This window comes from Apus apus, chromosome 10, assembly GCF_020740795.1.
Source record: "Apus apus isolate bApuApu2 chromosome 10, bApuApu2.pri.cur, whole genome shotgun sequence".
NCBI lineage: Eukaryota > Metazoa > Chordata > Aves > Apodiformes > Apodidae > Apus > Apus apus.
In genome coordinates, this window is record NC_067291.1 from 19,089,574 (window position 1) to 19,116,406 (window position 26,833).

At 46.0% G+C, this 26,833-nt stretch overlaps 1 protein-coding gene across 4 annotated transcripts; it reads right to left on the reverse strand.

Annotated features, from left to right (window-relative positions):
* Positions 1–265: 265 nt before the first annotated feature.
* Positions 266–26,543, reverse strand: DPP8 (dipeptidyl peptidase 8). Of its 4 annotated transcripts, none has more exons than XM_051628250.1 (20): positions 26,502–26,543; positions 24,268–24,537; positions 23,211–23,323; positions 22,132–22,305; positions 21,134–21,302; positions 19,809–19,919; positions 19,326–19,454; positions 17,096–17,157; positions 15,990–16,090; positions 14,719–14,896; positions 13,206–13,365; positions 11,941–12,020; positions 11,121–11,273; positions 10,406–10,541; positions 9,473–9,618; positions 8,520–8,666; positions 7,709–7,861; positions 6,114–6,256; positions 5,316–5,427; positions 266–4,758 (listed from the first exon to the last, which is right to left on the reverse strand). In XM_051628250.1, the coding sequence occupies exons 2-20, from the start codon at positions 24,524–24,526 to the stop codon at positions 4,636–4,638; spliced, it is 2,649 nt and encodes an 882-aa protein (XP_051484210.1). In that variant the 5' UTR covers positions 24,527–24,537; positions 26,502–26,543; the 3' UTR covers positions 266–4,635. The 4 variants fall into 4 exon arrangements, with proteins under 4 accessions (XP_051484210.1, XP_051484209.1, XP_051484211.1 ...); XM_051628249.1 differs by lacking the exon at positions 26,502–26,543 and adding an exon at positions 26,115–26,453; XM_051628251.1 differs by lacking the exon at positions 26,502–26,543 and adding an exon at positions 26,115–26,455 and having other exon boundaries at positions 4,667–4,758; positions 7,725–7,861.
* Between the last annotated feature and the right edge of the window lie 290 nt (positions 26,544–26,833).

Consider the following 26,833-nt stretch of genomic DNA (forward strand, 5'->3'; position numbering starts at 1 on the left):
TGGCTGCCCAGGGCCCCTCACACATCCACAGGGAAACATTCAGGAGGGGGAAGGTAGTTATGCCAAGCAAATGACTCATCTTCCTGTTTGTAATCATCTACCTAACCACAAGGGGCAGGAAAAATCACAGATGCTTTTGCTAAACACCCAACACTTACAGAAAACACACGCACATTTCTATCCTTGCTGCTTTCCACAGCACAGTGAGAGAAGAGATTGAACTATACCCAAACCCTACTAAAACAAGAAGAGAGACAGTTGAAAATAGAGGGAGGGGGGAAAACATTTAATTCAATTTATTTAGCAGCATCTTTATTGCAACAAAGGTTTTGTAATAAAACGCAGCAAAACTGAAGTCTCCACTTTACATGATTAAAAGCCATGTAGCTGGAAAGGTGGGGGGGAGAGGGAGAGAGGCCAATAAACCCACTGGAGTGAGACATGCAATTTTGTTAACGCAAACAGCAGGCACTTCATGTTCTAAAATTAAACACCTGAACTTCTACTGTGCAGAACATCCAAGTAAAAACCACATGAAGATCTCTCTTCCCCTTCCAAAGGAGCGGTCCGGAGAACCGTCAGGGACACACAAGAAGTCTTTACAGGGTTCTGGTTCTCAAGTAAACAGGCAATTCAAGGCAGTGTCCTAATCTGATTGGTTATTTATTTATACTTCATTATTGCCTCGTCAAAAGTTGAGCATCACACCAGCAGCAAACCAGCCTGCCTTACACACAGACACACACAGCAGGAACACGACCCACTTCTCCTGGCAGGAATAAGGGTTGGGATCCCCGGGCTCAGAGCTGGTGAATTCTCTGTGCTTTGCCACACAGGCTCAGAGGTTTGGTGCTCCAGGGCTAAAGGATTACTACACCATCCTGCTCAGAAAGTCTTTCCAGAGCCTGTTCCAAAATATCACCAATAATTAGGGAATGCATTTTCCATTCTAATGTAACTAAGTTAGTAGATTCTAAAAGCTTTACTTGGTGCTTTAAACTCGTTATTTGATTAACAAACAAGTTAACTGAGTTTATAAAAATTAAGCAGTTCTGGACAGTTACTAATTCTACTTTGTTCTGAATAAAAAGAGATAATTGAAAACAAAGGGGCAGAGTAGGGGGTCTAACTCCAATGCAAAGGGTGAAACCCAACAGCTTTGAGCATTGCACACTCAAGAGGAATTACTGGAAGCTGCCTTCATATAGGGTGAAAGAACTTGCTTCCCCCAGAAACAACCCCCACCAACCCCAGTCACTGGAAATGACAAGAAACTACTAGCAGCAACACTCAGCAACTTCAGTATCTCATCACTCTGATCCCCATGTTTCATATATCTTTAAAAAAAAATATATGAAATTAAAACATTCATCTCAAAGATACCTGTGCAACTAATTTTCACCACGCAATGAAGGTTCAATCCTGCTCCTGCTCAGAGCAGATGTCCTACTGGGCACACAGCAGACCTCTCCTGAAGGCAGAAGATCTCCCAAGGGGACATAAAATGTCTGTTTTGGGAGCAACAGGGATGGTTTCTCCTCACACATTTTTTTCTCCATAACCTCCCTTGCACATACTTCCCTCAGATCTCACTAGTTCTGCTTAAAACTCCGTTAACCAAGACATTTTTTAACATGCAGAAAGTGAGAAAGGATAATCCCAAATATCAAACAGGCTGGAACCATCTTCTTGAGTGACACCACCATCTCCTGGACTACAAGGTACAACCTCATCCCAGAGTAGCCAACTCCAGCAGCACAGAGCAGGTCAAAGCCACTGTTTTCCATGCCAGACCAACACTTCACCTCACAAAGTGCAGGACCATTTTTCCCCCCCAAAATACTGATGCAACAGCCCTCAGCACTAATACCTTCCTACCTCTGCAGTCCTGATTGCAATGGGCTTTGCCCTCCTTCCCTTGTCACTGGGAACTCAGTCATTGACTGTGCAGGGCTGGATCAGACCTCATGGAAGGCATCTCTCAAACCTTCACCTACAAGCAGGTGCCTTTTGCAAGAACTACAAAACTCTGGTGATAAATCCTCCCAGCACATCCACAGGATAAGAGCATGGGGTCTTAAAGTGCTTAACTACTGTAAAAAGAAAAAAAAAAGTAGGAAAGAAATACATAATTTATGTTGCAAAATACAGTACTTACAGTACATTGTACTTTAACAGCTTTTCAATATATATATTTAAAACTATGGAAGGATGCATTCTTAAAAAGTTATGTGTCAGCAATTATAATCACACCCTGTGCTAAATCAAAACCTAGCCTGGTTTGCTTGCATAACATTTAGCTCTTCAGTTCCCAAAAAAAGCACTGCTTGATAAAGGCCATTTTTGCTCTGTTTTTTAAACAAAAGCATCAGTTTCATCTTAAAAATCATATGCATTTACATTCAAGGGTAATCACCTCTAGAAAAAGAACAGAAACACCCAAAAAGCAATTTAATTTAATAGTCAACAAAATATAAACAACCCTGGAAAAGGTGATACTATCCATGGGTAATTTTATACATATATTTATATATGCACAGATATAGATATATGTATATATATGTATATATAATACAGCATAAACACAATGGAATTCCATACAAACTGTTACACTTGTCTCTACTCACTGCTGTGCTGTTCTAGTTCAAATGTATCAGCACACGTATCCATAGCACATTCCATAGGGATGCTGGGTTCACTTCCCTCACAAGCAGCTACTAAGAGAAGACATTACAGGAGCTGGGCTCCTTCCTGTCGTGCCCTTCCCAAAATAAAACTGCAAGCCTGTTATTGACCTGCTAATGGTATTTTAACTGATCTGCTTATAATCACTGTGATCTGAAAACCAGAAAACAGCCCAACCCAAACATTCCCACCTTGGAGGAAACTTGCATTCACTGCATGCCTGTTTGCTTTGGCCTTCTTTTGTGTAAGCCAAAAAACAGCCCCAGTTCTCACACACGGATTTTACAACCGTGTAACTGCACCAGCCCCAAGAGCTTTGGTGCACGTTGCCCAGCAGCCTAACTGAAAAATGATGCAGTTTGAGCCACTACAGCCAGATTGTGTGAAATCCCAGAGTTTTAGGATCAAGCTGAACTGTACAAAAGCCTGGAAAACACAAGGTTACAACATGTGGAGTACTGAGATAATAAACACCAAGAGTGATTCCAGACTTTCAAAAGATGAAAAGAAAATCATGCTCTGCTTCTCTCTAGCACCAAAACAGAAGGAAAAGGAAGTTCTTAGGTTTCTAAGAAAACCATTAAAACTTTTAGGAGTTTCGGAGGCAAACCCCAAGGGGAGATTTTCCTGGATTAAAGAGAATCATTTTGCTATGGGTTTCTATCTTAAATGTCCTGTTGCAAGTTAAAAGTGACTTCACACACCAACGATGCTTCTCGGCCAAGCCTGCTGCTTCCTTAAAACCTCACCAGCAAAAACACACGTGGGATTGCATATGCTGAGGCTTAGTGGGGTTCCCATAAGCTACACAGAAGGGGGGTTCTTAAATACATACTCATGCTACACAGCAGTGCTAGAATGGGCCCAGGAATGGAGGACTGAACAGAGCACGAACCTGGAAAATTGTCCCTCAAATAAAGCAGGAAATGCAATGAAATAGTTCCTGTTGCCTCACATGTAGTGTTTCATAAAGGCTCTCCTCACCAAATTCTCTGCAGACCTTCAAATTAGAGTATTGAATTTTAGAATTGTAACAGGATGCATAAACTTCTATCATGCTGATGTGACAGTAAGAAAACAGTATTGCAAAACCAGCTCCAGAAGGAACATCAGGGAAGAAAGTCAAGGAGAAATGGGCTGTGCTTTCAAGCTTGTTTTAAAATCTAGTAAGATTCAGTTCTTTGACTTTAGTTAGTTTGCATCTGAGAATAAAATATTATTATGCTCATGTCACAGTAAAATATCATTTCACCTCCCACTGAAATCAAGTACAATCAGGATAGGATCTCAAGCTGCAGAAAGAAGAGTATGATTTATCCTGGGAAGAGAAGAAATTATCAAAAAGAATCTGGCATCAACTGAACTGAATCCAGAATTTAAATTCTTTAGGAGGCAGCTTAGAAGTCCTTCTTCTTAAAAAGAATTAACATCTAGATGTGTCTAACTTGTGACCAGCTTCTAAGGAGTGAGACACATCCCCTTCATGAAGCATAAAAGCCATATGATAGCATTTAAACATAATACAAGTTGGAACCATTTAGGTTAACTCTTGCTGTGTAGTGAGTAAATCATCCAGGATTATGCAATAAGATACTGAAGAACACACCTTAAAAATACACCAGTTGTGTCATAATGCTTTTAAAAAGTGAAGATCTGGTGCTGTAGAAGTATATTATTTTCAGTTTCAGCTCCTCCCCCAAGAGAACACCCATGGTACTGCATTATACCACAGACATTTGATTTTATTTACATCTTAAGCTTTAAAGTTATCAGGTCACCATATTTTCATTTCCTGTATGGCACCAAATTTACTTTTAAAAAAGTGTCTCCGTGTGTGTATGTGTACATGTGGCAGGCACCAAAATGCAATGTTCCATCCTATTTTCTCTAGTTTCCTACATCTCCTCGTTGGGTGAAGCAGCCAGTGGAGCAGAGGTCTGCAGAGGTCAGTCACATTGCCTTCAGGGCAGCAATATGAGAGCCCAGGTTCTCTTGCAGGTAATACAGGAGGTGGAGTTCATAGTGCTCTCCTGACTCAGGTACCCTTATACTGTGTCTCTCCTGAGGATAGATCTAAAATATAAAAGAAAATTGTAAGTATCCACAAGAGTTGTGGGCATCAACATTTCAGCTCGTCCCCAGAGCCACATCCAGTGTTCATGTAACCTCCCTGCATTAACCCTGCACTTGAGCTCACACCCCCCATCCTCCACTGCCTGAACCTAGAGACAAACCAGCTGTGGTGATGCTGGAGGGCACCAGCCCCACTGCCCAGAGCCCTCGGGTACACCAGCCCACCCCCAGCCCCACAGCAGGCTGTGGGATACCTGGGCTACATCTGCACAGGCCAGCAGGGTTTAATTAATTGCACAACCCTGATCCACACTGAGCAAACACTGCTGTGATGCCTCCAAACTGCAGATCTCCTTGGGAGCAGACTTAACTGCTCTGAACTGCCCATTTGCCCAATTATTGTTTGTTTACTCATAAAACTTTTTAAAAAAATGTTAGGCTCAAATACTACAGTTTTATCCCAGAGTTCCAGGCTACCCAGCACAGCCACGTTACAAGTTCCAATTTTGGACTCCTCAAAGACAGACATTACCTTTACATCCTGGTTCTGGCCTTACCTGTAAGTCATAAGGTTTCCCAGCTCTCACTAAAAAGCTGAGCAAAATACTAGTGTGTGCAAAGTGAACATTCTCATCCAAGAATCCATGCAGCAGCAGCAGACGGTTTGGTCTGAGAAAAGCAAGAGACAAACATTTCTAGACAGCACCCCAGAACCTGCCAGGTATTTCAGTGCACACACATCCCTTCAAAAACACTCAACACAGGAAAATATTTGCACTGAAGGCAGTAATTTCACTATTGCAAATTGTTCTGGATGGACCTACCTCCCAAACATAGTCTTTCCTTTTTCTAGAAGTTCTTCCTGCACATTTACAGCATGGTCAGACCTTTTATCTGTGCATCTTCTTTACTCTGAGAAGTATGTCCTAGCTTGGACAATACAAGACCTGCTCAGAATCACTGCTGATTTTCTGTGCTGATACAGCCTTAGAGCATGCAGAAAGCATCCTGGTCAACTAGTTCTTGTCTAGCTTAATGTGGCTCTAAAGTGCTAATCATATCATTGAGGATGAGTTTGTAATTTCTTTAGACATAACAGATAGTCTTCAATTACAGCTAGGATAAAACAGAATAACATGGAGTGGCCTGCAATTATGCCAATGTTAATTCAAGTCTATTACATTTATTAGTGTTGGGTTTTGGTCTTCTTTTTATTTATCTTATTTTTATGATTTAATAGTAGCATTTGTGATCTGAGGATTCAATTGCCAAGAACAAAGAGATAAAAATGCTTCCACGGGGCATGAACTTTCTGGGAAGGAAAAGTAGAAGGCAAGAGCCAGAGCCAAACTTACTCAGAAGGGAACTTCTCAGCCTGCATGGCCACTGAGCCCAGGTAATAGCCCTGCTCGTTGTGGTCCGGGTGGCCCATGTAGCGCTCCGTGTAACCAGTGTCATAGAAAATCCACAGCGTGACGGGCGCTCCGGCGATGGCAACCTGCGTGGCAGCACGGGGAGGGGAATGACAGCTCCTGGCCTGGGCTGGACCTCCCTCCCACAGTGCAACTAAAATGGCTCAAACACACCAGTAAGGTTACAACTCAGCCCAACTGGCTATTTACTGCAGAGGTCTAAAGTCACATAATCACAAGAACCTCTTTCCAGCACCTCTCCCCATCCCCAGGCTGCCTTCCTGGCTGCTTCAGAACACACACCTGCGAAGCAGCATGGACAATTTGATCTGGGAATAGATCAGTCTGCAAAGAATCTATTCTCTCAGGACAGGAAAGAGGGAAGGAGGAAGAGGAGGTGTCGTTTTTCAGCAGGATCATTTCCCTTCGTTGCTTCACAGCCCAACGAGCTCAGATGACACAAAGCAGGCAACAGCTGAGACTATATAAGGTACCTTCAGCCTAGGTGAACCGAGTTGGGTACTGCTATTGCAAGCCCAAGAGTTTAAAGTTCCCTTAAAAAGCTGCAGAGTGGGAATACCCTTCTGTGTCCAGCTGAATTGGGTGAAGTTGTTCCTCCTCACCCCAGCTCAAGAGAACAGACCCTTGGATATTCCAGTAAAACTGGTCTACCTCTACAGCCCCACACTCCTCTGACATGCCCAGCTTTTTTGGAGGACAGATGTAGTCTGCCCAAGAGCACCCTGTGAACAAGAATGCATAAAGTCTCATGGACAACACTGCATCTCTACATCAGGTCAAGATTATTTCAGGCTCATTTGGAGCAGGGGAAAGGAAGTACAGTGATGATGCAGCCCCACCATGCTCCAACTGGTTACACTCTAGTAAGAACACGATGCTCTCCTGGGCAGAAAAGCTGCAAATTTGTGTGGAGAGGTAGGAAAGTGCAGCACTTCATGGCACAAGGCAGTTTTCTGATTTGAGGCATCTGTCAGTATTAATTATTAGGGCTGTACTGGTATCATTGCCTCTGAAAAGCCAAGTCCCACGGCTGTACCAGTACAGATTTAACACAAATGCCAAATGCAACAACAGGCTTACATAGGAAGTGTCTCATCCCCGTGCTTCACACAGAAGCACAAGTGGAGAGAACTGAGGAGACAACCCAAGGTCACAAAACAACTTAGAACTGCTCTTGCAAAACCCACTGAATGCTACTCTGGCTTGTTAGCACACACTAGCTTTCAAGAGTGAAGGGATTTTCAGACCTGTTGTCTGTGAAGTATCAAAAAAAACCCAATCAAAGTATGGAAGCCTAATTAGAAATACTGTGGAAGAAATGTTTGCTAGAAAAGCAACTTCCCTCTGAACTCCTCCAAATGGAAAAGTCCTGAAAAAAAACAGACAGATCACTGTGTCCTCACTTGTCTAGAACAAGCTCAAACATCTTTGTGCTGTGAACACCCGTGGGAGGTTACATGATTAAGGGAGAAATACTGTCTGCACCACCAAAATAAGTACTCAATGTATGAACATACCCTGAAGATATCTGACCTCTGCATTAAAGCCATAAGAGAGAGGTAGCCTCCATAGGACCAGCCATGAATGCCAACACGGTCCAAATCAATGAAGTCATACTGGGATGCTAAATACTGCAGCCCTTCCACTTGGTCATCAATTTCTATTTGTCCCTGGGAGGGGAGAGAAAAAAGGTTAAGTTTTGTTAGTTCCAGACAGAAGCTACATTCTCAGTACTTCCAAACCACCTTCAGACCTTCACTGCTTCTGTTTGTGCAGCACCCAACCACACACCAGGACTCCAGTGTGCTAGTCATGTTTCAGAAATATGATCCCTTTTCCCCACAAGACAATAAATACATGCTAATCCACCTCTTAACTATCCTCTTCTTCATTTGTCTCCTTGCTTGGAGACAAGATTTTTCAGGTTTTTTACCTTCCCAACACTGCAAAGCCTGGCACAGGCCTTCCCTGCCTGTATGTACAGCCAAACACAGGAACAGCCCTAACTGGTAACCCACACTGTGAGTGACACAATCCTGCTCTGTGTCAGCAGCAAAGGAATTCTGGCAGGAATCAGAGACCCCCTTATCAACCAGCATGCATCATGCTGGCCAAGCTGGAGTGGTTCACAACCTCAAACCCTGAGACAGTGTCTCTCCCACAAGGAGTCTCTTTCCTCCCTCAAATCCACACTGCACAGTTACACACCGTTCCCCTCCCCAGACCTCGGCAGCATCTGTGCCAACCCAGTGCTTCAGCTCAGGTAACACTGGGACTCAAACCTGTCTCTGGCTGAAAATGAAGAGCCAGAGTCAGAGTTCCACTTACCATTTTGTATTTAAAGGCTCCTTCAAACTTCAGCCCTCGGTGGCAGGATCCCCTGTTGTCAATGACAACAACAACGTAGCCCAAAGAGGCCAAAGTGTTCAAACGGAAATACTTGATTCCTTTAAACCGATTGTTCACTAACTGCACCTGGAGCAGAAGAAGAGCAATGACTCCATCACACCTGTACTGGAATCCAGAGGTCACCTCTTCATCCAGTTTCAGATTTTATTTATCTTCCTTTAAACATGTTACACATTTTTAGCATGTAAAGTTTTCAAGATCCCTACTCCCAGTTGCAGGATTCCCCCTCCCTACTTGTGGTCTCCTATGATATAAACTTTCTTCTCCCTTAACAGGCCACTCTGTCACAGACACAAAGAGCTGAACTGAGTTCCACTGCAGCACAGAGCAAGATGAGCAGCAGCTGACAGCAGAACCCAGCCCTGAGCCTGTAGCCCCGCTCTCTAACCCTGCCCAGGAGAAAATCTTTCCCTTCACCAAGCCTCACTCCAGCTGCCTTGGACAGCAGGGCACAGCAGAGTTCTGGGTACCAAGGCAGGGCTAAGAGGCTCTGCTGTCTGCTCACCTGTGGTAAAAGGAGGACTATGGAGAAAGTTCTGCTGACCACACACTGGAAATAGTCAGTGCTCACAGAGCTCCCCTCACACACACATGGGGGAACTGGAAACAAAGAACGGGAGCCCCCACAGAGGAACGGGAGGTAGAAAAGGAAATGGAGACTATCTGCACTCCTCCTAGTTCCAGCTGTGCTACTCCATATCTGTTCTCAGACAAGCAATCTATGACCTGGAACTCATGACTGCTTACAACCCTTTGGCCAGGCAGCTCCTCACCAAGCAGACAAAGCACTACAGGCTGTCCTCAGCACAGAGCAGGACCTGTGCACAGAGAGGAGTGGAGTGATCCTGGCCCCACCAACGTGCTGCACCCACCTGAGGACCTCCATAGATGAAGAGCACAGTGGGGTACTTCTTTCCAGGTTGCAGATTGTGAGGTTTGTACATCATGCCATAGAGTGTAAACCCAGTGGAGCTCTCAAAGGAGAACACTTCTGGGGGAATGTAATCAGGAAGAGGGCCTGCCACAGGAGGGAAGAGAGAGCCTGGTTGAGGAGGGAATGGATAAATAATGCAGCTCTGTTCCAGCCCTGCCCCATCACCCATCTCACTGCAAGCCCAGTGGAGCTCTCCCATGCTTCCCAGCAGATGTGGCTGGGACCAGGCAGAGACTGGGAATGCCCCAGGCCTAGAGAAGCTTTCTCAGCCCTATCAGGTTCCCATCCTTGCTCTCCTCTGAACAGCAGTAACACTTCTCCTCTGATACAGCCATTACAGGTATCCTGTCCCTTCCTAACTCCACTTAGGACTCACCACATCAACACATGGAAAGCACAGGTTATGGACTATGCCTTAGGGAAGGAGAGATGAATGTAAACAGACACATGATAGAAAAATGAAAGCCTGAGAGCTGTCTCACAAAGACAAGGGCAGGTAGCAGCACACAACTATGGAAGAAGCCCATGCCCCTCCCCAGAAGCATGACCATTAGCAGGCACATAGCAGAGAGTAAATGAGAGCACTTAAACCCCTCCTCCAATGCTACAACTGGCTTTCAGCACTTCCTACTGGCTCTGGCAGTAGAAACTTAGTAATTTCCCCTCTAAATTCCTTCATGGCCAGTTTATACCCATTTGTTGCTGAGCTGAAAATGTCACTCCTGTACTTCCAAGAGCTCCTCACACAAACATGAGCTTTAAAGACAAGTCTAGTCGCCCACAACAACAAATCTCTAGCAAGCACATTCTGGGATATCTTTCATTCTGTGATCCTGCCTGTCCTTCTCCAGTTCCTCATTTATGCCATTACCTGCTGAATCTAAAATGGTAGCCCAGAATTCCTTTGTCCTGTGAGCTGCATCATCTTCAGGTCCTGTCAGCCTGTACAGTGACACACAGTGTGGGTTCTTCTGATTACTGTATTTGCTGATGAACATGTCACAATCCTAGGGAGAAAAAACTTTTCCTTCAACTCCTCAGTGTGGAAGCACAAGCAAAAACAATCATTTCCTTCTGCATTTGTGTCTTTCAGAAGATGCTTATGGATCAAGTTAAACCAGGAAGTCTGAGCTCTTTTTGTAAGAGCAGATAGACTCTGCGAAGCTACAGTCCTTAGCAAGACTCAGATATTAACACTCTAAAGGCAAAAATACACCTGCAGAATCAATAAAAAGCATTCCCAGCTGAACAGATTACTGCCCCAGATGCCTAGAACCCCACCCAGGGCTGCCACAAGTTTATCTCCTCTGGTGATTGCTCTATAGCCCACTTCAGGCAAAAAGAGCCAGGCTCAAACAGGTTCAAATAACTCATCCTGGCTCCTTGTGCTTGCAGTGAGCTGAGAAGCAACAGAGCTGAGGTCAAATCTGCTTTCCAGGGTGGGTTTACACACTCACAACACCCATGAGTACAAAACACAGTGTAAAATCTACCTTTTTTTTTTTACATTCAAATACAGCCTTGTCTGCTGATTGATGAAGGACAAGACTGGTGATAAGCCACAGGCCTCAGAGGCAGACAGGTACCTGGCTGACACAGCAGGCGTGAGAGTAACCGCGCTCCGTCAGCCGCTTCACCTCCCCAGGAGCCTCGTAGCTCACAACATACAAGTGATGCTCTAAAGGTGAGTCTTTTGTGCCTTGAAAATATATCAGTTTTTTGGCTTCGTCAACATAGATCTGCCAAAACCAAAACAAACAACACATCCCTCAATCCTGTGTCTTGCCGAAACAACACCCGGTTCTATCACTTCCAATGCTCCCCTGTCCCTGCTGCCCCACTTCCACAAAGCTGAGTTACAGCCCAACAGTCTGCAAGGAATAAGCCAGATGCCTGCTCTTACTGCTCACAATTCTCTCAGTTATGATTTGCACTTCACACCTTTGTTGCTCAGCTCTCTCATGCAGGTCCTTACAGAATCATAGAATGTGTGGGGTTGGAAGGGACCTTTAGAGGTCCATCTAGTCCAGCCCCCCTGCAGTGCAGGGGCCTTTTTAACCAGATCAGGTTGCTCAGAGCCTCGTCCAGCCTGACCTTGAATGTTTCCAGGGATGGGACCTCCACCACCTCCCTGGGAAACCTGTTCCAGTGCTTCACCACCCTAATTGTAAAGAACTTCTTCCTAATCTCCAATCTAAATCTACTCTGCTCTACTTTTAACACCATTGCCCCTCATCCTATCACTACAGCCCCTTCCTAGTCTTCCCTATTGTTTGCCATGCTAAACAACTCTGTCCCCCATTCTCTGTCACATCTCCACTCTTCAGAACCTTTCCTAAATCACACATGATATAAACTGCCCCAGCAGGAAAGCAGGATATCCATGCAGCAAGGGGAGAGACTTACGTTGGATCCATGCCTGCCAAGCACTTCCCATTCCCCACTGGTAACTGCTGTCTCCTCTTTGATGGGGCACTTGAAGTCACCTGCAATTAACCAACATAGACACAGAGATTTTACATTTTTACATTTTACAAAACACATGGGTCACACTTCTTCCTTTCAAGCTTTTTTACTAGACTAAACCCAAGAGCAACCTGCCTTTGCAGAAGACCCACACCTCTGCCAGCTCCCCAGACAAGTTTTAGCACTAGTGGTTATTTAATATCCTGTGAAATATATGCTGAAGATTCACAGGATTCAACCTGAGGCCTAGGCAGCTTGCTTGAGCTTTTTATTGGTGTTGGTTTTAGTTTTTTGAAACATTTTGTCACTGGCACAGAAATAGAGGTTTTATCCTGAAAATTGGGTTTGCAAAGGAATCTCGGGTGTCAAAATGGGGAATTTTGAAACAGGGTGGAGAACAATTCTGGTTTTATAAGACAGTTGAATTTCCCTTAGATTGAGGGAGTGAAGAAAAAAAGTTGGATGCATGGATGCATTCAGAGAGATCTAATCAACCCAGGACATAATGCTATCTGGAAAAAACCCCTCAAAACAAACCAAATAACACCACAAAAAACCTACAGTTGCATGTTCTACTAGTTTGATTGTTGTTAAGAGCAGAGAGGAATTCTCTGAACAGTTGTTATACCACAGGTTGTGCTGCCAAGCAAACATGTTCGTGTTAAAGGGACTAAGGTGGGCCCACTGGGACAGAGAGGTCCTCCATGTACCTTTTGTGACATGTTCAAACCATGCTCTTTGTCAGCCTTTCTGCCACCATCTGCTTGCAAAGGCTGAGTTTGTTTGTTTTGAACCAATGTGCATCTACTGGATACACGGGTCCCTGTGCAGAGGTAGGTGTGATGACTGACCTCTGTAATGATTCACCTCTGGTGAAGTCAGCACACAACCAGTCCCAACGTTGACAAGAAAAAGCCAACTAAGGGCATTTCACACCATCACAGGAAGCTTGTTTCCCCTCTGATTTTTTTTTTTTAACTTTTCCCTCTGGTCTGTGAGGAAGAACCAGGGTTAAAACTACAGCATGCTGAATACAGAACAACCTCAGTAAAAGCTCAAGAGGAATGACTGTACAGATAAGTGCTTTCAGGGACAACAGCAGGAGTTTCCAACAAGACAATGACTTGTGCCACCCAGCAAGGCATTTATTTCCTCACTAGTCAGCAGCCAATGGCCAATTACAGCAAGAAAATAATTTCACTTACTTGGAGCAGGGAGGCCTCCACATGACCTCTTATACTTGCTCTCCTTCAAAACGGAGATGATTTTGTATAGGTGTCGGAATCCTGTTTTACACTCGGAGGCAAAAATGAACTCTATCTCATCTTCATGGGTTTGAGGGAAAACATAGAAGATATCATGGATCTAGAGACACAGCAGTGCAGCATTGTTATCAGCAGGACTTTGACACTGAAGGCACACATCAGAAGTTCCTCTTCCTGCTCAACACAGTTCACCCTAGCAGCCTGCAGCACTGTCCCTTACTGGGAGAACCAGCTGTGTTCATGAGCCAGGAGGTGTCTGCAGACAGTAGTCACGTATGCTGCACAGCTCCAGGCTTTTTGCTGCTCTAATTCAAAATTCTGGGCCACAAAATTAAGTTTTTCTGCACCTGCGTTTTGAGCTTAGACACAGAAGTTGGTCCAGCTGTGCAGACAGCATACGACAGCTGCCTAGAGAAGTCAGATTCATAGAGTGGTTTTGGGGTTGGAAGAAAACTCTGAAGATCATCTAGTGCAACCCCCTTGCTAGAGCAGGATCACTTTCAGTGGCCTCCTCTGTCCAGTGCTGTCTGGAGGCCCACAAGGGAAGGGTTATTGAAAGAAAGATGAGTTGACATCATCTTCCCACTCAGGAAGATGCCAACTTTTGCTTCCAGGGACAATCTTTTGAGAGACTCAGGAGTATTTATCTGTACAGTATGAGCTGCCAGTCAAAAAACACTCCAGCCAGTAAAAATAATAGAGAAAGGACAACTCACTGCACCATCCTGAAACCACACACATGAACACTAAGAAGAAAATGTGCTGTATAGAGCTCATTCACTGGAAGGCTTTGTGCAAATGTCCTCTGCTGAAAGATCCAACTACCTGTCAGTGACTGATGTTCCCAGGCCTTCCTACAGCCTGGCAGACCTCCAAGGGGATGTCATTTTAGAGACATGGATCTTTATCTGCAGCAGTGTGAACAGCACTCTTTTGGACAGCCAGTACTGTGGTGTCTGGTGTTACAGCACAGGCCCTGGGGCACAACTCGGAGAACATGACACACTAATCTGTTTCACCCGACCACATCTAGTTAAGGAGGATTTCAGTGACTCTCAGCAGACTCTCAGGACACGTTCACCCAGTATCACCTCGATACATCTTTGTTGGCTGAAGGATACTTCATCTGCTGGCACTGCTGCTGGTGAACAACTGCACCAAGAAGCTGGAGGATGTCAGCAGGTATCACTGGGGGCAAGGGGCTGCCCTGGGCTCTGCTCCTAGCTCTGCCTGGCCAAAGCAGCTCTGCATTCACATCCCAGATCTCTCCCTCCTCTACATGCTGTGAACATTCCTTCACAGCAGGAAGCACAGAATATGCACAGAACTTGCACAGAACTTGCACAATGGGAATATTCTCCGAAGCATCAGAGTAACACCAACATTGCTCAAGTGCTACAAACACAGTCTTCAACAAGCAACGGTCAGAGAGGGCTGAAATCCAAATTCTTACATTTATCCAGATGTCTGTTGTTTCTTCATAAATAATGAAAGGTGTAACAGAATCTGGCACCGCATCGATAAGTTTCTGTCTTTCCATTGCATCATCTTCTGTGGGGATGAATAATGCAGGAGGGATCAGGACTATCTGAAGTCGAGTTTGGGAGCGATCCAGTAGGATGGCCCAGATGCTGTTGAGGAGACACATATTAGAGAAAATAAGGTGCAACCATGAGTGTTAGACATGTCTGAAAATCTCAACAGACACCCATTAGCACTGGGCCTTTTGAGGGAGTTAAGGATGTTCAATTTCAGATTAAGCACAAAGCCAGATGTAAAATTTCACCCACGTAAACAAATCTCTTCCACAACACAAGAATCTATTTCACTTTGTTTCAATACTGCGTAAGCACTGTTGGTTCAAAAGTTTAATTAAGTCTGTTCTCCCAGACTTGAATTGTGCTTTTGGGGAGAAAGAGAAAAATCAGCGGGTATAATGAAGCAGAAAATTTTCAATTGAAAATTAAGGATATTTGTGAAAAGACTAATGTCTTAAATCTATACCTGGCAGAGAATAATACTGGCACCTACATGGACTGGCAGCAGACCCTGCCATACTTCTGATGACTTTACATGTAGCTCTAACAATAATCCTACAAAAAGCAAGACAATGGAGCAAATGTGTCTGTGCATTTCTTCTACATTTGGGGACAAAAAAATAAAAAGGTGAAAGCCACCTTTAGATTCAAGAACTGGAGAAGTGCAATTCTGGAGAAACTTCTGGTGAGTTAGAAATACTGTACTACATCATCTACAGGGTAAAAATGACATGCAAATGTAAGTAGCACTTACAGCAGATTTTCTGATCAGTAAGTCTGTCAGCAAGGATGGTCCAGTGGTTAGGGTGCTAGCCTAGGGCCTGGGGGACTTGGGCTCATTTCTCTCCTCAGCCACAGAGTTCCTGTGTGACCATGGCAAGTCCCTTAGCCTCTCTGGGCTGCAGTTCCCCATCTGTAAAATGGGGACAATAGCACTGCACTCTCTCACAGGGATGCTGAGAGGACACAGACACCAAAGGCTGCGAGTGCCCAATACCAAAGCAGCAGGGCCAGGTACCAGAGAAAGACACAAGGAGAATTCTTTTGGCTTGGGAAAAATCGTTCCCTTTGGAGAAATGTAAAAATGAAAGCACGCTTAAGCTTGAAGAAGACAGAGACCACTATGTTCTGCTTCTAACTGTATTGCCCCAAACCCTCTAAGCAGAGACAGGATTAACATACGCACTATTTTCCTTCTGGCGTCCACCCAGCTCTAGCAATGTACTCTACTCCTTCAAAGAGGATCTCGAAGGGCTGAACTAGCTCTTTATCCACAACATCTGCAATCTGTTGACAAAGCAGCAATTCAGTGACACTGAGATGAACCCCCACAACCAGTTTTCATGCACGATGAGAGTACAGACACAGAAGACTTCTGTGCAGCTCATGCAATTTAGCGTTCAGCCATGGCAAGGCAGAGGATTCAACCCTGTCTGCAGCCAGACACCAGCACAGCAGCAGAGATACACACTGCCAGTATAGCCAGGGCTAGGACTTCAGAAATCTGGATGCTGCTCACAACTCCACTGCTCATCTTGGACAAGTCACTTGAACACTCAGTTTTCCCATGTGAACAGGAGGTGATTTTTACCAAGCTATTTTGTAAGGTGTTTTCATCCTGCACGATATCCAGTTAGCACTGTGGCTCTAATGCATGATGTGCAGTTCTGCAGTCTGTCCCTGCTGGGACTGGAACAGTCACAGTGGTCCCCAAGGGCCATCACAGCTTTCCCTGCCTTTGCTGGCTCACGTCAGCATCGCTATCCCAACAGCTGACTTGATGGCTGAAGTCACTCAAGACTAAAAGAGAATCCCAACAATGTATGGCTGTTACTGTATCTGTTTGGTAAGATTAATTTCCCAGCTGTTTGAAGATCTTGGACTGGCCTATGGAAATTTCTGCATCTGCTAAAAAATCCCACGGTGAAAGCAAAGTTCATCTCTTTCCATATGTTCATGTTTTTGTAAGGTGATACATTCTCCTTTCAGTCAAATTTTCTCAGTATCTGGAGCCAATCAAGAGATCTGTCACATAAAAGGTCTACGCATCCACACCTAAAATACTCTGCTCTGCAGCTGAGTTCATAAACCAGTGGTAGGGGAGGAAAGCACAGCCTCGAGAGGTACTGCTGCACACACAGTAGCAATGAGCTGAGTGCCCTGCCTCCAGAGAAGCCATCAAGCTACCATAACCAAGACAGTTTATTTGTACTGAACTGCAAAATTAATTTTACCAAAAAAGAAGCACAGAAATTATATTTATTTGGAAAACAAGCAGAACATAGAACTTACTCTGCCTTCTGCATTGATTGTCACTTCAGACATCTTGAAAGTGACCTTGGGATTTGCTGTACCTATAAAAACAGAGGGCAGCAGTCAGGCACTGATTCTTTGCTTCCAAGAGGGCAGACTGAACTGTGGGTTATTGTGGTGTTATTCATACAGAGCTGGAAGGGCAAAGAGCAGAACACTCTCTGATCAAATAGCCTACTTGCATGTGTGAGACACAGCACAGAACCAGGTAGGGGGAAAAAAGACACTGTAAATATGAGGCAGATACAGTGGATCTCACTGAGAGCCTTGTTACTGACCCAGGCAGTCTCCTCTCCCACAGTCAAAGGATGCACATACTAGTTATAAGTAAATGCTCAGGAGTGATCAGGATAGCAAAGCAACCTTTGGTTTACTGTGTGGCTGATTTTCTTGAGGTCATGCATAAAAAGTGACTCAGTCCTAAAAAGCATCTATGAAAATTGGAGCATCTCACACTCAAAATCTATGGCCATGAGGTTAAAATAATAAAGCTACATATTTGTGTGGCACAATCTGAAGTTAACTCTACCCAAAGCAGCAACTCATCCCGCTGTGCAGCACCTGCAGTGCTAAATGCTGGGGCCTGCTCCACAGCAAGAGAAGATTGACTATAAGCCAGTTGATCCACAAAAAGCCACACGTGGTAATTCCACATACTCTGGAGATTCTCAGTGATACTGTGAAGTATTCCCACTTCATCAGCCTGGTTTGTGCGCAAGAACTGATGCACTGAGGTGAAACTACTTGCCTTGGGCCACAGTACTGGCCTAGTTAAGTGCCTGTCTCCTCCCTGGTAAGACGCTACACCTCAAGCTTTGCCCTCACAACAGCTCCCAGAAAAGGTGAATATCAGAAAAAATTTTTTTACTGTGAGAGTGACAGAGCACTGGAACAGGCTGCCCAGAGAGGTTGTGGAGTCTCCTTCTCTGGAGACATTCAAAACCCGCCTGGACACCTTCCTGTGTCATGTACTCTAGGTGACCCTGCTCTGGCGGGGGGGTTGGACTAGATGATCTTTCGAGGTCCCTTCCAACCCCTATGATTTTATGATTCTATGAAAAGGGCTATTGCTCCTGCAGCTCAGACTGGAAACTGAGGCCCAGAGATTAAAACCTACATTTTTTTAGTTTGTTTCAAAGGATTTAGGCTATGGTTGGCTTATTTTCCTAAACTGCTGAGACTCAACACTGAACAGAGCTATGACAAAATACTCTCAGAAACCGGAATGTACACAAGTGGTGAAAAAACACAGTCATCCCTCACTTCCCAGCCTAACACTGAGCCCTTCCTGCTCCTTGAAATAAGTAGTAAATCAGGGTTGTAAGCAGCAACTTTTGCCAGTGGATCAGACAATCTGCAGGAGCTGAAATGAATTTAGCAACTTGGGAAGGGCAGCCAAACAGAAGATAATCTCAAAAAAAATGAAGACTTCAGGAGTGAGGAAATAGTGAACCACTTAATTAGCTGTGAGCAACCTGCCCTGCTGAAACAGGAGGGAAGTCTCAGAAGAGCAAGGGCTGAACTGTTCAAACTTGCCCCACACACCTGACAGTCAATCAGCCCTCAGGACATCTCCCTAAGTCCCACTTCCCTGCTTCCAATGGCACTCCAATTAAAATTATTCAAGCCTGCCCTCACCCCTTTACTGCTGAAGCTTCCAGATCATTTGCTCTTTGAAAATTTAACAATGGTAGGTTTTCCTGGTGGGCTGTGGGTGTGCTGAGTTTGTTGTTCAAAGTCCAAGAGCAAGCATGGAGACCAGAGACCTTCGGAACTTGAACAACAAGGGCACTGCCACCAGCTGAACAGAAACCCTCCTGAAAAATGAAAAGGCCATAATTCTGCAGCTATTCCCTCAGAGACAAGGGGCTGTAATGAGAATCAACTCCCCAGCAACTCAGATCTGCCAGGATCCAAGACAGCAGCTCCAAAATAGTGACAATCAGATAGGGTTTCTGCCAACTCCTGAGAGACCCAGACTCAGAGCTCTTAGTTATCACATGACTGGAATACCAGCACAGGCACCAGTGACTGATCTCACCTCCACAGCAGCACTTCCACCAAACACATTTCCACCACTTGGACACCAACTCAAAACTCAACACCTCTGCAATGACCCCTTGGTGAAGGCTGGGAGTCACTGCTGTCAGGCACATGGAATATAACACGTGTCCCTCAGAAAGAGATATGTGAGGTCTCAGGGTCTCACCAGTTTTGGGGTACCGGAAGGAATCTGTTCTTCTTGTCTCCAGCATGGGTGATGTTACATGAATAATTTCCACCTCTGACTCATCATTTTCTTCATAAAGAATTCGAAGAATTTTATCCCCATTCAGTGCTGCAAATGAATTAACATTTTCTGGTCAGAAGAGCCCTCATTATCAGTTATTGCAGGCATCAGTATTCTCTCAGGAGCACAAGTAGGCTGGAAGGATGAAGAAAAATCCATCAAAGTCAGTGATTCATGTTTCATTAAGCAAAAGACTCTGAGGCTCTTACAACTCCTACCACTGTTGTGAGAAGGAAAGTCTCTTTCCCCAGAAATGTGCTCACAAGGCCTCTGTAACTAGCCCACCACTGCAGGTAGCTCAAAGGGAGTCAAAAGGATAAGGCTCCTATCTTGCACAAAGACAGGTAACAGCAAAAATAACTGCACTGGCCAGCACAGCACGGGGGCCTGTCAGACACTTACTTGGCTGTGCCTTTGGGCTCCACCAGTAGCCAGTGTACCTGTCAAACTCCTCCTGCAACACGAAAGTAGCCACCCCAGCAGATTTTGGATCCTCCTCAACATTTGCCAGTTCTAAAAAAAAAAAAAAGACACAAAACAATTAGTTCATGATATAATGGAGAACCAAACCAGTTCTGCACTATCGCAAACACGACCTCAGTTCACCCCTCAGGAACAATTACACGATAATAAATTTGACTTATCAGCAGATCTGTTTTCTGCTGCCACTCTGCTCTGTTGATTTATTTAGGGAGGATCTAATCCTCTCTGACATGGCAGCTTCTTTTAGGACAGGAAAGCCATCCTCCTTTCTTACTCATACGCAATTAGTCTCTCTATTTCCTTTGTACTAGTGAAAGAAATGTTCTCTCTCCCTGAGCTCAGTGAATCAAAACCACAACTTTTAAGACAATCAAAGGAAAAAAACCAAACCAAACGTTTCTGAACAGCTGGAACTGAAAATACCAACATTCAGAAAAATGAAAGCATCAGTATTTCATTCACTGCACAAACCAAAAGTAACAGACTTACATAACATCTCAACATGATGACATATCCATAGGGCTCAAATATTTTTCCTGTTACCCTGGAGGTAACTTAGCAGCACTCCATAAATAATTATAATCTGAGAAGGAGTCATTGCTACAGTTTATTTTTAATTTACTTACATAATACTTTAATATTTAACATTTAAATAAGCTAAAGCTTTATAATAAAGTGTCAGAATTTTTTTATTGAACCCTAATTCAAATGAGATAGTTTAAATACAAACTATGTTGAAATATAAAGCACAAACGATTTTTAAAAAGTGCATTTCCCAGTTTCATTCCTCCAGGATAACTGTCTAAAACAGTGCTGGAAGGAGCAAGAAAGAAGGACCTAAGTCACAGAGTGTGAGGCCAGCAGAAGCCACAGTGCTAATGAGAAACTGTTTCTAAAAGGCCCTGCAACCTGATTTCACTGACAGAAACTTTCTTTCAGCTCTATTCCGCCCACAGCTCCTCCACACCAACAAGGCTGTTCCAGTAAAAAGGAATGTGCTGGTTCAGAAGAGCTCTTCCATATGTACTCAACAAATAGCTCACTTTGCCAGATTCCACAGTGCAGCAAAAAGAACTGCCCACAATATCTGCACTAGAGGAAACACGTAGAATGTGGAAAACAAGGTGGAATAAACTGTGGCCATTCCCCCAGGTTTCAGAAGGATTTTCAGTGTCATTGCCTCATTCAGTCTAGCAAGAACAAGTGGAGAGGAGGTCCAGAGATTCAAATTCAGGATGAATTACCATTGTGCACAAATGTTAGCCTCCTTTCTTCTCTGGTTTCTATATTAGCTATCCAGATGTCGTTGCTATGGATAAATGCAATCCAGTTTGGATCAGCTGGACAAAGCTTGGGATCCATCCGGATATTTGGACAACTGGTCTCTACCAGAGTGGGTCTTAAAGGCTGTTGCTGTTTGAAACAAACAAACAAACAAAACTACAGTAAGCAATAGTAACACTTACAGAAACTAACCTGGATGATCAGAAGGTCTCTAACACCACAGCAGAGTGGACACTGACTTCAAATACACAGGTTTATAATGGAGGACTCTATCAATTTTAAACACAGGAAAACACTGTGCAAATACTTTTAAGAGAAAGTTGTGCTTCTACCAGGGTTGCACAGCAGGCAGCTTGGCAAGAGAAGCCTGGTGCACTCTTAAAAACAGCACCCTAAGAAGGGGCTGATAGAGCATATAATCTTGTGCTCCAAAAGCAACTCAGGGTACAGTAAATTCCCCCTGGCAGAATTAGATGGACACCATGCACTTGTTATAATCTTAAGAAACTATTTCAGCTTTGAAGTCCAGCTTCAGCACCAGCAGAGTAGATGCTGCTTGATCTGCAGGTTTCACAGCCAAATCTTGTAACACACAGTGACCTCTAAACCTGGGAACAAAAGTTGCCTCTGAGGTGACTCCTGACTGTATGACAGAGCACAGAGCACCACACCCTCTGTGCTGCTTTTTATCGGCATTGCTACTTCTGAAAAATCAACAAAATCTGGTGTCCTGCCTTGCCACGGTTTCTACCATTTCTTGTAATCCTCCATCTGAGTCTCTACACCCATGGAAACGCATCCCTACGGAGCTCCCCATTTCAAGGGCTGTCAAGGTTACTTGCCCTGCTACTGCAACGATAACTGATGATCAGGCTCTTTTGCTTTCAATCCAAACCAAAGCAGCTTTTAGCCAGAGGAAAGCAGTACTGCAGGAAACAAGAGAGATGAGCAAACTCACAGTGAATCCATGAGGGCCTCCATCTTTCACGTGATAAATCCCACTCCCAGCCTGGAACAGGAAGGTGCCGCTTTCCCGGTGGTAATCGTAGGAGGCGATCCCGACGGTGCCGATCCGCTTCCTCTCCCGCAGCAGCTCCTCCTCACGAGAGTACATCCCATAGTCCAGGACAGCCTGAGGATGGGCAGGGAAGCACAATCAACACCTCTGCTCTGCCTGCCTTACTGTGCTGTCAGAGTGCCTCTGCAAGCCAAGCTGCCCGGAGCTGTGTGGACACCCTCCTGCTCCAGAATCCTGCTGGGCTCCCGTTGTGCCTCTGCCACCAGCAGCGTGCAGGCTGTGATCCCATCCTACACAACTGGACACCCAGCAGCCACTGCTCCCACAGCAAGGCTGGCATTATTTCCAATATGCACTGGAAGAACCATCTGACTGGAGGTGTGTTATTTCTAGGACAAGCAGAAGAGTCTTTGCCAACTTTTGCAAAGATACACAATGACTGGTCTGCTGGGAGGAGAGCACAGTATGAATTTTATGTCTGGCTGACAGCCTCAGGAAATAACATGGGAAAAACCACACCTAATTCTACGTGGGGTTTGTCCCACCTCTTCCAACCTGCCGTGGTGCAGGGGGTGGGACTGCTGCAAGCTTGCTACGTGCAGAGGTGAGAAGGGGACACACATCCCAGGAGTGGAAAAGAGATCCTGAGCTCCAGCATGAGTCACGGAGCCACTGACTGATCCTCAGGGGACTTCACACTTCCGTGTCCAAGACAGTGATGATTGGAGACTACAGCCTCCTCCAGAACTCCCCAGGATCTCTCAGCAGAGCATCTGCTGCACATGAGCACTTGCAGTCCCTGCCAACCAAGGAGGAGGACTCACCCAGCACACACAGTGCTGGTGATGCACACAGGCTGTGCTGCTTGATGAGGCGGCTGCAGAGCCAGTCGCGCGCACGGAGAATCTTACAACCTTTAAGACAATAAACTCCAAATCTTAGTGATGGCTCCTGTGTGCAGCCCTAAAGCCCGTGCACTTGCTAAACTGGCAAGAAGCAAAACAGAAACCAGGACCCACCGGAAAGAGATCCAAAAGAGGCTTCCAGGAAAGCAACAGGACAGCAGCTTTGTTGATGGTTTTGGGAATTTCAGAGTAGAAGAGTGTGTTCTCCCTGTTCTCCCCGGACATGGCTATTGTGGAAGTGAGAAGAAAAAAGGAACGACCTGTAAGCTTTCTGTTAAAAATCCAAACACACTCAAAGGATACAGAGGAACAGCTTCACAAGCCCTTCCTGACAGATAAAGTACTGACAGTCTCTGCACTGCAGCCTTGCTCTGGGAATTCCCTGTTCACAGAAACCCAAGTCATGGAGAAGGAACTACACCCAAGCTCACCCGATGCTGCCTGAAGTATACCTGTATCTCCTTGAAGGCTGGGGACCCTTTTATTTAATGAGCTTTGTTAAAATCTAGGAGGACCTTTCTGCTAATTCCCCTGGCTGGAATCAGGCATGATGCAGCCTGTCTTTCCAAGATAACAAGTCTTTAGGAAGGTTTGAATATCCCTTTCCTATCAAGGCCAAAAAGATTGAGAAAAACATCAAGAAAAATATCTACTCTTGAAACTGCCCCATCTCTACACTGCTATTAATTCCCTCCCGAATCCCTGGGAAACCTACACCATCAGTAGCTAAGGCACAAAGGACTTCCAAAATTCCTTTTCACTCTCTGTTTTGGAAGGAAACTTTGAAGAACAAGGTTCTACCCACCAGCTGTAATTAAAAGGAGATCCAACTGCTGTAGCTTTTGGAGAGGGGATATCATATATGGAGTGAGAGAAAACAGACTAAACAGTCCGACCCCATCCTCCCAGCTAGGGATCATGCCCCCAAGGACACTTGGCAGCTCTTTTCCAGCTCCAACAGGCCTAAGGGGTCATCTTCAACCACACCATGTTTGTGGGAAATTCATCACCTTTTAATGAGACATTAGGATCATAATAATGACATTTGACCAGCCAATCTGCCTGAATCCCCCAATTTAACTGCCCGCACCATGCAGCTCTAAAGGGCAGCCAAACCCCAAAGGCCTCTGCAGTGCCTGTGTAGCCACAGCCCAGGCTGTTCCAAGCTCACCCAGATAGTAGATCCTATCAGAATGAGGTCCTTCAGGATCATTTTTCTTGACAAAGGTGAAGTCGTGAGGGGCTTTTGCCATCATGTACCCATGATACTTCCGTGTATCCGTGAGCAGTTTCCGGAGCTGGCTCCAGGAGTGTCTCTCCACATAGAAAGGTTCCAGCTTTGGCTGCTCCTCCCTCTGGACCTGTTCCTCAGGGCCTGCAGTTTCAAAGATTTCAAGGCCCGGCTGTTCAGTTTCCATGGCTGCTGCCATGTTGCATGTTTCTGGAAGAACAGACCAGCACAAGCTCAGCACTGCCTTCCAGCAGCCCAGCAAACATTGACTTCAGACTCCCAAAACACACCAAAAGCACCAGTTCATGGAGGGAAAAAAACCAACCACAGCAGAATGACAAGGACTAGAAAAGAGATTTCTGATGTGGAGAACAGGCTGCCATCCCTCAGCCTTCCAGGACCAAGAGCCTCACAGACCCACGGATTTATTGCCACCTTTGCCACCCAACACATGCCAACTACTCGGTTCATCAGGTGGATAAATCCTTCCCTGTCAAACTCCTACCTGCTTCCTCCTCCTTGTGAACTGCAGGAACATCACCTCACTATGCTGATCACAGAACAGGGGGTGATCAGGACTGTGACAAGCCTGGGACGACCAACTGCTTTGAAAACACAGTATTAGGAGCTGATCTGGAACCCCCAGACCACACAAAACAGGGCTCCACAACTGTGTGCCCTTATTCCCAATATTCTCCTACAATTTCCTGAGTTTGTGTCCTCTCCTCTCAAAGTAAGCTTAGAAGGTTCTAGCAACTACTGTGATTGTTATAACATCTCAGGGATTTAATTACAAATATTGTGTGGATGAGGCTCTGGCAGAAGAAACAACAGAGTGAATAAAAACCATTTTCCAAACAGATTTCTCTGCAGCACGAGTCTTATCTTCCTGAGCAGGTTGTTAGTTTAGCAGATATCTCTTCCTGCAGCCAGCTGGGCTTTACCCAGCAGATCTGAGCTGGAAAGAACAGCCCAAATGTCTGGCAGGAGGAAACCAAGTCTTTCCACCATAAATCTCAGATCTGATGGCAGCTCTGAAAGGATTAAGCTGTAAATTCCCCCATTACTGGAGTGACCAAGGCGTAAGGATTGTCAGTCCTCAAAAGGAGAGGTTCTTTGGTATACATAGCATGGAAATGCTTGTGTTTGACACACTGCTAGGGCAGACCTTGGTGACCTGACACCACCAAATCTCAGGGCACGGGGCTGGGCAGCAGAGCTTCCCAAGAGAAACCTCCCTGATGGACTATCTGTAGCTGAGATCCTTCATCACAGAGGAGTGACAAAGTGATGACCTACACCTGGACCAAACTCCTTTTAAGACAAACTGCTAAAAACAAAGCAGGGTAAGGCTGGATTAAAAGTTTGGTTCCATCTTGGACAATACAAACACGGGTCTTTCTTTCCTCCAAGCTATTTCCAACACAAAAACACAGCCCAAGTTACACACTCCTGCGGAACTGGAAGGACAGTCCAAACCCATACACAGAACAGAGCTCTGCCCAGCGTCAGAAACTGTGAATGAGGCTTCCAACCTCCACCAGAAAACTCTCACCTAATCTGCAGAATTCCAACAAGCAAAAATCTCCTCTCCCCACCTACCCCCAGACGCTGGTACGTCCTTAACCCGACCTACCTCTCACACTCCCCTCCCAAGAAGAGATAAAAACCGAAAAGCAGCAGGCTTTAACAAACAAAGGGGAATGAGAAATACCACCGGGCAAGGCGGAGTGAGTGCAGGGTAACGCGAGGATCTGCCTCCCAGGAGATCACTGCGGGATCTCTACCTTCAGCATTTCATTTCCACCTTCCTGCAGCCAGCGAAGCACCTGCCCCGTCCTTCACCCCCGCTCCGGGACCCTCCAGCACCACAGCACTCCAGGACGCCTCGCACCGCAGGGCGGGCCCGAGAGGGGTGCGCGGTGACGGGGCTGCCTGTACCGCCCAGGCCGGAGGAAGCGGGCAGACCCCGGGAGGGGCCCTCCGCCGGGGGCAGCGGGCAGGCCTGCCCGGGGCACGAAGCCAGGCCTGGCCGGGGCAAGCCCCCTTCTCCTCCCGCCCCACGGGGCACCAGCAGATCCCCTCACAGCGGAGGCGCTGACCCCGTTCCCGGGAGCCCACCTCCCGCGGGAGCCCCGGGCCCCAGCCGCGTCCTCCCCCGCCCCGCTACTCACGGCGCTCCGCGGCGGCGACCCGGCCAAACCGCCCCGCCGCGCCGCTTCCGCTTCCGCCAGCAGGGCCCGCGGCGCACGGAGCCCGCGGGGCACGGGCGCCGCCTCTCGGGCCGGAGGACCGCGCGGTTTGGCGCGCAGCCCCGCAGCCCCGCAGCGAGCCTCGCTGCACCGCTCAGCTTCCCTGTGCACGGCAGAGTCTCTTTTGATCCACCACAACCCGGGCAAAGCGCTGGTGCTGCTGCGGGGGCCCCCTCCAGAACCCCCGCACCGCCCGGAGCCCCCGGCCGCGCAGGGACCTGAGGCTGTTTACCCCACACAAGCCGTTTGGCCCC

Excerpts from the sequence above, each read along its gene's own strand:
- DPP8 (XM_051628250.1), bottom strand. The coding sequence starts at position 24,526 with ATGGCAGCAGCCATGGAAACTGAACAGCCGGGCCTTGAAATCTTTGAA. Across the intron at positions 23,324-24,267 it reads TGATAGGATCTACTATCTGG|CCATGTCCGGGGAGAACAGG; the intron begins GTGAGCTTGGAA and ends CTTCCACAATAG. Across the intron at positions 9,619-10,405 it reads TACCATTTTAGATTCAGCAG|GCCCTCTTCCTGATTACATT; the intron begins GTAATGGCATAA and ends CTCCTGTGGCAG.